The sequence below is a fragment of the Corvus brachyrhynchos genome, unplaced genomic scaffold, assembly GCF_000691975.1.
Source record: "Corvus brachyrhynchos isolate BGI_N302 unplaced genomic scaffold, ASM69197v1 scaffold58, whole genome shotgun sequence".
In the NCBI taxonomy this organism is placed as follows: domain Eukaryota; kingdom Metazoa; phylum Chordata; class Aves; order Passeriformes; family Corvidae; genus Corvus; species Corvus brachyrhynchos.
Window position 1 is genome coordinate 506204 of NW_008239539.1, and position 10374 is coordinate 516577.

The 10374-nt window shown below is 57.1% G+C and overlaps 1 protein-coding gene across 1 annotated transcript in view; it reads right to left on the minus strand.

Moving 5' to 3' along the window:
* CLCN7 (chloride voltage-gated channel 7) overlaps window positions 1-10374 on the minus strand; it is a 14187-nt gene that overhangs the window by 2110 nt on the left and 1703 nt on the right. Inside the window, exons 4-22 of the mRNA XM_017741230.1 lie at window positions 9763-9834; window positions 9469-9534; window positions 8739-8871; window positions 8240-8349; window positions 7463-7543; window positions 7019-7081; window positions 6234-6317; window positions 5984-6077; window positions 5524-5588; window positions 4953-5069; window positions 4577-4631; window positions 3994-4054; window positions 3353-3491; window positions 3028-3121; window positions 1643-1812; window positions 1279-1330; window positions 854-981; window positions 625-710; window positions 3-144 (exon numbers count right to left, since the gene is read on the minus strand). Coding sequence (XP_017596719.1) covers window positions 3-144; window positions 625-710; window positions 854-981; window positions 1279-1330; window positions 1643-1812; window positions 3028-3121; window positions 3353-3491; window positions 3994-4054; window positions 4577-4631; window positions 4953-5069; window positions 5524-5588; window positions 5984-6077; window positions 6234-6317; window positions 7019-7081; window positions 7463-7543; window positions 8240-8349; window positions 8739-8871; window positions 9469-9534; window positions 9763-9834 — 1812 coding nt within the window. The remainder of the gene's footprint in view (window positions 1-2; window positions 145-624; window positions 711-853; window positions 982-1278; window positions 1331-1642; window positions 1813-3027; window positions 3122-3352; window positions 3492-3993; window positions 4055-4576; window positions 4632-4952; window positions 5070-5523; window positions 5589-5983; window positions 6078-6233; window positions 6318-7018; window positions 7082-7462; window positions 7544-8239; window positions 8350-8738; window positions 8872-9468; window positions 9535-9762; window positions 9835-10374) is intronic.

A 10374-nucleotide genomic window follows, 5' to 3' on the forward strand; every position in this document is an offset into this window, starting at 1 on the left:
AGCCAGCCTACCTGTGTGGTGTCAGCGTTGCTCTCCACCACGGGGAAGCCGTTGTGGTTGGAGGAGGTGTCACTGAGGATGTCCACGACCGTGCCCACGCGCTCGATCCTCCGCAGGCAGGTGACAGGAGTGCTCATCACCTCCCTGCAGGGAAAGCTCCGGGTGAAACACAGCCCCACGGCAGCACACACCAAATCATGCAACCACAGCACGCTGTGGTGGGAAGGGAGGGAGCTCATCTCATTCCAAACCCTTTCTATGAGCAGGGACACCTTCCACTAGACCAGGTTGCTCCAAGCCCCATCCAACCTGGCCTTGGACACTTCCAGGGACGTGGCAGCCACAGCTTCTCTGGGCAACGTGTGCCAAGGCCTCACCACCCACACACCCTAAATAGCCCCCAACACACGACTTCTCAGTGCTCATGCCTCCTCTGTCCCCAAAAGCTGCCAGGGAGAGAGGAAGGAACACACTGCAGGTCACATCCCTGCTGGGGAAGAAGCTGAGCTGGTGGTACCAGGGGGCAGCAGGCTCCTGTGACCAAAAGGTCACCACCTCCACTCCCAGCTCAGGCCAACAGTATGGTCCAAAAGCTGCTACCACAGCAATGCCCAGCCCACCCACCTGGCTGTGAGGGAGTGGGATGTCACTGGGGCCTCCCAGTGCAGGAAGGGGACGCTCTGCAGCTGGATGTGCATGTCGTACAGTCCCTGCAACAAGAGCCAAGCCATCAGGAGAAGCCTGGTGAGGTGCCAAGGGGCACAGAGCGGGCACATGCCTGTCCTGGCCCCACCCTGGCCCCCCAGCACCACCAGCCCTGACCCACAGTCCTGAGGAGCACAACAGCTCTCACCTCCACAAAGTAGTCTCCCACGATCTTTGCTGTCATCAGCACCAGCATGATGGGGAAGCCATAGGTGACGTTGCCTGTTGCCTCCATCATGATGACCGTAAGACTCAGTGTCATCCGCACTATCCCACCTGCCAGAGGCACCCAGGGCGTTTGGGGGTTTAGAAGGGCACAGGAAAATGGAGTGAGGGCATCACAGAACACCTGAGGGCCCTGAATCTCTCAGTGATCCAGGACTGCCCACCCAGGGGTGCCCTGGGTGAACCCAGCCCTCACTGGTGTCCCAGCACTGCCTGTGCTTGGCAGGGTGATTAGGAAGCTGACAACCAGGCTGGACTTCAGCTGGGAAGGAAGCTGTCAGGGAAGCAGGGAGTGCTTTTTCCCATGACAACTTCACCCCAACCAGCACTGTGCCATGGGGAACTCACCCAGTTGTGCAGCAGCTCCCATCAGGGCGTACTTCCCAGGATCAGCCCAGATCTGAGCACAGGAGAGAGAAGGAGCCGAGTCACCCGCTGGCTCCAGGGCATCCAGAGACAGCCAGCAGAATCCTGGCCAGCAAACCCCCCTCCAAAGTGGGGAGAGGTGCCTGAGGCTGCCTGAACAACCCAGCTGCTGGCAGGGCTCCTCTGGGACATGGGGAGGCCCAGACTCAGCTCATGAAGACATCAAGTGAGGATGCCAGCCCACTTCAGAGCTTTCAGCCAGTTCCAGACACACTCCCTGCACATGCCACCAGCCCAGCAGTGAGGGAGAAGGGCTGAGTGCCACGGCTTCCCAGCCAGGACTCACCGAGCCCTTGGTCAGGTAGGACAGGGAGATGCCGAAGAGCCTCCCCCAGGCTGCCCCGATCAGCAGGGAGGGGATGAAGACCCCTGCGGACACTGTCAGGCCGTAGGTCCAGCAGGCCAGGAAGAAATACATCAGTGTGAACATGCCCAGCGTCATGGGGTTGTAGGAACCTGGAGTGGGGAAAAACAGAGTCAGTGCTGGTCCCACAGCCCAGTGATGGCCACAGATCAGGCAGCAGCAGCCCCACGACACACTCCCAGCAGCAAGAGCCCCTCTTCTTGGGCTGCACCTCCTGCCCTGGCAGCACAGGCCTTTCAATCTGGCTCTTCAGGTTATTTCTGCCCCCTCCAGTGCCCCCACCCAGCAAGAGCCATCCCAAGCCCTCACATCCCATTCCTCCATCTCGTGACCCATCGATGACCCATCCCCTCCCAGCCCTGTGGTTCCCAGCCTCCCATGAAGAACTTGAAAGCCCCGAGGGAGGGACTGCCAAGGCTGAAGGACAAGCTTGGGAGGACAGAGGCCCCATGCCAGCTTTGGGATCAACTGAGCAGGGCAGGTCCTACAAACTCCCTTCCATTGTGCAGCTCCCACGGCTGCTCCAGCCAGTGCCATGCTGTCCCCCAGCACAGGCTGTGCCATCCCAGCGAGACCCTGCTGACCCCACAACCCAGCTAAGTGCTATTTTGGGATTGCTGGGCAGCCCAGTCTAGTTTAAACAAGCACTTTGCAACCCCTCCTTCAGACAGAAGCCTTGAGCCAGGCAGGACTCAGCACTGCAGCGAGCAGCCCCAAGACACAGGATGGTCATCTCTTGGCTGCAGGTGGCCAGGCTGTACCCTCTGGGCTGAGGATCCTTCTGTTCCCCACCCAAGTGCAGCTGGGCACAGAACTCAAGATTCCACAACAGGCAGAGGAGATGCTGGGGTTACACCAGGTCCAAAGAAAATGAAGCTGGAACCTGGGAACCAAACTGCATTTCTCAAGCCAATCCAAACCCCAAGATCCACCTCCACAACCCAGAAGGTAAAGTCATTCTGGGGCAAGTGGCCCTGCTAATTAAGAAAACATCCAGCAACATTTCCAGAAAGGACTTCAGACAGACAGCAAGGGTCAGACACACTCTCACACAACTCAGAAGCAACACAGCATGCAAATGTGCATGAACAAAAACGGGTCCCTGGCTCCACAGTCTCCCGACACCACAGCCCTTTGGCTGAGCTCAGAGGTGCCACCAGGCACAGCACCCATCCCTCCTCCTTCCACCACTGCAGCACAGAGTTTTGGGAAGCTCACACGGGCCACTCATCCCCTGTCTTGCCCCAGGAGTGGTCAAGCAACACACTGGCCACCTTGCATGGACCCTCTCTGCTGGGTGCACTGACCTGGAGCATCATGGAAGAGGTTGACGACGCTCTTCTCAGGTGTGTTGAAGAAGGCAGTGGCCATGGAGTTGTACTCTCCATCAGCACAGAAAAGCTGAAAAGGCAAGATAAGAAAGAGTTAGAAGTAGCATGGAAGACTGAGGGACATGTGCCAGTGAGGAGGCAGCTCTGGGCAGGGAGGACACCTACAGCAGCTCTGCCTGCACCGGAGGGCATCAACTTAGAGGTCCAATACCCCAAACCCAAGCAGGGTCTTGTCTCCCTGCTGAGCGCCCCAGGCTCAGGGTGCCCCCCACCCTGAATGCTGTTCTGCAGCATGTCCTACCTGCAGGGGATACGCCACAGAACTCCCCTGGATGGGCTGGCAATCTCTTGAGCAGTAAATCATGACAAATCCCACAGTTGCCGTCACTGCTGCCACCAGCATGGCCTCAACCACCTGGAGGCAAGGCCTGTGGATGTACCTGTGAAGAGAACAGAGGAGTGAGGGTGGCACCCAGGGGTGTGGGCAGGATCAGCCCCAGCCTGACTGGACATGTCACATCAGGCATATGACAGCCTGGCTGCCTCTGCTCCCTGCCCAGACCCTGCCAGGCTGTCCTGCTGCTTGAAAAGCTGGAGACAGGCATTGGCTTGGCCAGACTGGTCTCAGTTTGCTTTAGCAGCTCTCTGCCTTCTCTCACTCCTCTCAGAGCACATGACAGTCAGGTCTGCAGCGTCTGCACCCCTCTGGGCCCTCCAGTCACTGGAGGGAAATACTTGGCAGGGTCAGAGCAGTGCTGGGATGCTGTGGGTCACAGCCTCGGCCACAGGCAGCGAGAGGTACATGGCATCTCTCAGGACCTGCTGCTGCTCACATTAAGTGAGAGATTACAGCCTTGCTCCATCTGAGAATGCCACTTTGAAGGAATGCAGAAGGCACCAGCCAACCCACATCAATCGCTTTCATTACCTGTGAGCTCTCACCTGATCCGGAACATCGTCAACCAGTAATTGAGGGCATTGAACAGGGCTCCGAGGATCCCACCTGCGAATGTGAGAGAGGAAAAGCTCAGCATGCAGGGCTGCCCACAACCCAAGGAATCTCTGAAGATCATCTGCAACCCATCCAGAGTGACTGGCAGTCCAGACACCCCGGGCAACCCACATGTGGATGCTGTCCCTGTAGCCAGCCAGGACCTGGCACCAAGAGGAGCCTGGCACCAGCAGTGGGCAGCCAGGGCCCAATGTCACAGTGCTGGCACCAGGCAGGCAAAGGACAGGCCAAATCCATGGGGATAAGGGCAGCTCACATGACAGCAAGGGGCTGCCCAGGACTGCAAGGCACTGATTCTGCTCAACATGGGTTAAAGGAGATTGACTTTGCTACTAGGATTGGGCCAGGATCCAGGTCTCACCCCTCCATAAGCCCCACAAGCAGCTTCTGCTCCAGAATTTAATGGATTCCCCATTTTCCCCAGGAAACTGGATGCCAAAGCTTTTTAGACACAAACAGAGAACAGAGGAAATTATTCAGACTAATCAAATCGAAAAAGCAGCATTCTCTTACCAACCACTCCCATAAAGATGAAGATAGGAATTTCCTGAATTGTGTATCCCATTTTCTGCAAGCAAGAAAGAAGTGGGTTTCAGATCTCCTGGCCCGTCGGCAGCCCCACAGTCAGTCACTGACTGCTGGGACAGCACAACTCTGCACTGGCACGAGGCTTTCAGAGCTCAAAGTCTCCGCTGAACAGCCCACAGACTCCAGAAACTCCTTCTGCTGGGGCTGGTGGAGCTGAGATCTGGCCAGACCCCACAGCCTGCTAATGCAGAGCCTGCCTCAGCCCCTGGGTGATATTACAGACAAATTGATGTCCCAAAAGCGGCTAAGAGCTGCTTCTAACCCCCCACCAGAGCCCTACACGGGGAATACCTGTGCCTACCTCGCTATCAAATCTGCCAAAGTTGATAAGCCCAGGGCTGGAGAGATCCCAGGCATTGCCGTGGTAAACGCTCAGGACAGAGTTCAGAGTGAAGGTGGAGATCATGGAGGCAAAGAACTGGAAGGAGATATGGGCCAGAGTCACTGCCAGATGCCTCCAGCCCCATTTCCTCACCACATGCCCCCTGCACTACCCCAAACCACCCCCCAAGGCCCTTGGGCAGGGCTTGGTGCCCATGGTGTGGTGGGGACAGGAGGTCACATTCCCTGTGGCAGCACTTTGGGCAGCTTACCCTGACCAGGGTCTCACTCCTCCTTTTGCCTCTCTGTTGCCCTGGGGCACAGCCCAAGGCAACTCCCTTGAAAAGGAGCTGGCAGCAAGACGGAGCTCAGCCAGGCCCAAATTCAGCCCCAAAGGACCAGGGCACAGGAGGGGAGCTGGGATGCTCTTCTGTGGGATGGGTTACCCTTGCTGGAGCAGGGCTGTCAGGAGGCCTGGGGCTGCAGGGCACCCGGAAAAGGGAATGCCTCACACCAGAACCAGCAGCTCTCCACTGCTTTCCAGCACTTACGATTCTCCATGTCAGGAACTGGTTCCAGAAGGAAGCCCCTTCCTCCAAGCTGAACAGGACACCCCCTGCAAACGCAAGACACAACATCTTCACAAGGGGCATGTGCCACAGCTCATTGGCTACAGCACCAGCTGAGGACCCAAGAGTCACCCCAGACCATGTGCCCACACTGCCCAGATCCTCTCACAGGCAAGCCCACCAAGCCATCAGTGATGCACTGATCACAGCAAAGCCCCCCACTGCCATCCTCCATCCCACAGACGCAACTTTTGGGATCTGAGGTAGATGATGCCCTTGCCCTTGGGCAGGGCCCACACCTGCATGGCGTGGCAGGAAAACTTGGAAGGCTCCTGCAGTGCCCTATGCAGATCCTGGCAGCTGCCTCCAAGCAAGTGGGAGCAACCTCCTGAGGAAATCCATGTCCAGGCACTGCTCAGTGCCAGAGAGCCAAGACACACACCCACAGGGGCACCGAATGCAGCCGAGACGCCGGCGGCAGCTCCAGCAGACACAAAGTCCCTCTTTTCTGTGTCTCTGCGGAAGTACTCGAAGATCTGAAACAGGAGTGAAGGTGGCTTTAGGGCTGGCCATGGGCACGAGCTTCGGAAGACACAGGGTATGATATGGACAATGCCAAGCCACCAGTGGGAACAGCCAGGTATGGCACAGAAGGGCACCTGCAGCACAACCCCTCAGACCTCAACACCAACCTTGAAGTCTCGCTTTAACGACGTGGATCTCCCCTGGGAGATCCCAGCAGCAATCACGGATCCAGAGTGAATCATGGGTCCTTCCTAGGGGCCAGAGAGCAGAGTCAGATCAGGGAAGGAAGAACAGGAATGGCTGAATGCTGCTCACCAGCTTGCAGTCCTGAAGCTGGATGGGAGTATTTCCCTCAGGCAAATACAGACCTTAACGTTTTCCCCCTTCCCATCCTGGAAGTATTCAAGACCAGGTTGGATAGAACTTTAAGCAACTTGATCTAGTGAAAGGTGTTTCTGTCCATGGCAAAGGCTTGGAATGAGAGGATCTTTAGGGTCTCTTCCAACCCAAACCATTCCATGGTTTTATGAAGTCCTTATTCTTGCATGTGCCTCCTGTGCCCACCTCCTGTTCCCACCAGCCGAGGAGACAAGTATTTTCCTTGCCTTCCTTCAATCCCTGCAAGCCAGAAAGGTCCCCATGGGGTACCCAAGTCTCCCTCATCTACTGTTTGCAAGGACAACCACTGAGGGACAGAGGCTGCTGCTCTCCTGCCCTCAGCCAAGCCACACACGGGCTGGCATGGTGGCACCACATGCCCCAGGGGCTCCTCAAGCTTGGCAGCGTCGCAGCCACCTTGGCCAGCAGACACCAGGGAATAACACTGGGAAGTCACTGCAGGGCGCCCAGCACTCTGTCCCCAGCACAGGACCGGTGACAGGCTGTGACACACGTGCCAGCAGTGGGGACCAACACAGCAGCAGCACGTCAGAGAGAGCTTTGTGCACGTCACCTTCCCAACAGCCAGGCCGCCGACCACCGAGAGGATGACCCCACAGACTTTGATCACCAGGGTCTGCAAAACAGAGAAGGGCACAGCATGTCACAGGGGTGGCACGAGGAACACAGCCATGGCAGCCACAGGGGACACAGACCCAGCGGGCCCTGAGGCATGGGAGGAGCCAACCACCCGGAGAACTTGTGATTCTCAGCCCCAGCATTGTGGCAACGGAGTTGGTCAATTTTCTTCTTGTCCAGAGTAAAAATCTACCCAAAGCTGCTCCTCCCAGTGCCAGCTGCCAGTCCCAGGGCAGGAGATTTAACCTCTTGGCACTGAGGGGGAAACAGCTATGGAGCTGGGAGCTCATGCCAGCTCCTGCTGTGCCACAATGTGGGCAGGGACCACTGCAGGAGGACACAACGTGCCCAGGCCATCCCACCACCTCCCGATTCCTACCTTGAGGCGGACAACATGTGGGATCTTCACACCGTTGAGATAACATTTGATCTGGGGAATGCCGCTGCCGGCTGCCACGGGCTGTAGGGAGCAGGGAGAGCGTGAGTGGCTGTCACACACAGGGTGGGGACACAACAGCCACCTTACCCCTGTCTCTCAGCACAGGGGACACCCTGCACACCCTCAGGGTGGCTCTGAGATGAGGCCAAAGCTTATCAACAGACTCTGGAGGTGGGCTTGAGGGGGGCACCTACTTCCTAAGGGCAAATGTGCCAGGGAAAATGAGCTGGCTGGGTTCTTGGGGACACTCAGGTTTTTCCCCACCCTGTCACAGCTACAGAAGGGTCACACTTGGTGGCCAGGGAGAGCAAGGGCAAAGCCACAAGGAAGACACTGTGGATTAGAGTGATCCATAGGGAGTCCCGGTCCCTGGCTTGTCCTGCAGAGGTTGTCCCTGAGGCACCCAGCCACACTGGTCTCTGTTGGTACTCATGTACACCCAACGAAGAGAGGCTGAGCTAGGGCCAAGGCTTGGGAGAGCTGCACCCCAGCCCAAGGCAGGAGCACAGCCTCTGCCCCAGGCTGCTGGCACATCCCAGCAGTCTGACAGCCCCACAGAAACTCCACAGCACAGCTGCAGCCAACACCAAGGAGCTGATGCTACCAGGAGCCAAACTGGCAGAAATACATTCACTATTTACAAAATTTTGCATGTTTTCTGGAGACATGACCCTGCTTTGCCCATGCAAAGAAACTAGAACAGTTCCAAACTCCTACCTCTATGAAGGCAACGATGACAGAGCCCACCATCACCACGCTGGCGTTCAGGGTGGCCCAGAGTAACAGGGAGAAAGACAGGCCCCCTTTGGCAGTGAACTTGTCGATGTCTGGGGCAGCAGCTCAAGGAAAGAGCAGTATTGCTGGGGTACCATCCCTCCCACTGCAGCATCTCACAGCATCACAGGATGGTTTGGGTTGGATGGGACCTTAAAAGCCATCTAGTTCCAACCCCCTGCCATGGGCAGGGATGCCATTCACTAGACCAGATTGCTCCAAGCCCCCTGTCACTTAGAGCATCCAAGGCAGCTGAAATGAGCCTCCTCTGTTACAGCGGTGCCCAGCCACAGCTCAGCCCTGCAGAGCAACTGGGCAGCAGAGTCTGTGCCACCAAACCGGAGCAAGGAAGCGCTGCCCTCTTCCCCCATGACCCCTCTCATGGCTCCCAGGAGATTCCAGAGGTCCCAGCTGGCCAGCAGCCACTGCTCTGTGAGGATACTGTCCTTCACCACCCGGTACTTGAGGCCAGCCAGGTTCTCCACCACGATGTCGATGAAGCAGGCGACAAGGCCAGTGAGGATGCCGATCATGGCACAGATGACCCAGCGCTTGATCTCCACTGTCCGGAAAGCCTGAGGGGCAGATAGCAGTCACACCCTGCTGCCATGCAGCCTGGCATTGAGGGGACCCCAACACACCTGCCACCTTCCCCAACACAGTTCCAAGTCTGGGAAGCTCCAAGGAGAGCCAGGGAGCACCAATGCTGGCTGACCCAGCAAAGCCTGGACACAATTTACTGATTTTAAGCAGTGCTCTTGTACCTCTGTGGGATCCCTAAGGTGCTTTCCCAGCTTGCCTGCCTCCATTAGGCCCATCCTGTTGGGATTCTTGCTGTGGCATTGATTCCCAAAGCCCCCAGGGCAAATGTTTCACATGACTCCAGAAGTCCCTCTGCTCAGGGACCTGCCCCATGTCACCAGGCAATGCCACCACAGGCACCCAGATTAGCTCCCATTCCAACCACCCCACGCTGGGTCCTTGATCCTGTGGTTTCACGGCTTGTCACAAGCTGGTCAGTGCCCATAAACCCATCCCAGCTTTAAGCTTAAAGCTAGGCTTTAAGCACAACCTCTTCTGGCACAAAGAAGCTCCCCAGCAGCCAGGCAGGGGGAACAGCTTCTCTGGGCCACCCCAGCTGAGACGACTGTGGGCAGCCCAGCAAGACTCACCGCATGGTTTATCCTCCTCTCCTCCTCCAGGAATAGCTGGTTTTCACTGTTGTCATAGTCCAAGCTCTAGTTTGGGAAAGGGAGATGCTGTTGTTGTCTACCAGGTGAAGAGACCCTCATGCTGGGGAGTGCTGCCCTCAGCCCCTCACCCTGCTCCTGTATCATTTTCCTCCCTCGATTCCACTCCTTCCCCACTGAAACCACCCTCAATGGGCAGCTGTGAGCCCTTGCCCCTCACACCTCACCTGCTGCATCCCAGAGGGCAGAGCTGAGATGGGGCAGATGGGCATTTACCTCGTACTTGAGTGACAGGAGCTTCTCGTTGTGGGGGATCTCGTTGGGATGCTGCCGAGGGAGCTCTGTCTCCTGTGGGATGTGATGCACAACTTAGGATGGTCAGGTCAAAGTCCAACCTTCCCATCCACCATGCAACTGCTGGTTTAACTCCTTTTGATTCTCAGGAGAGGCACAGAGGACTGCAGGTGCAAGCTGCCTGGCAGGCAGGGATCTGGGATGATTTTCCACCAGTTGGTGGATGTGTGGGATTTAATGCAGCTGGACCAGCTGTCAGGGGTGCACCCTCACCAAGCACCCCCCCATCCCCAGGCACAACATCTCCCCAGCAGCAGGTGGAGGGTTTGCCCAGCTGGGTACACACTGCCATGTTGACCTGGCACTGAATCCAAGCAACTCCATGCTCCAGTTGAGGGCAACCTTTCACCTTGGCAGGAAATTCCTTAGGCCAAAAGCAAGGAGCTATTTCAAGCAAACCCATGTTTTTGGGCAGAAACCAAATTCTGTTTCCCAAACACCTTTGACTGTGCAAGCTGTTCCCAGCTCCGAATTAGGGCATTTACTGAGGATGCCAGAGGGGCCCCTGGGGCAGCAGCAGCTGCCCACGCCACA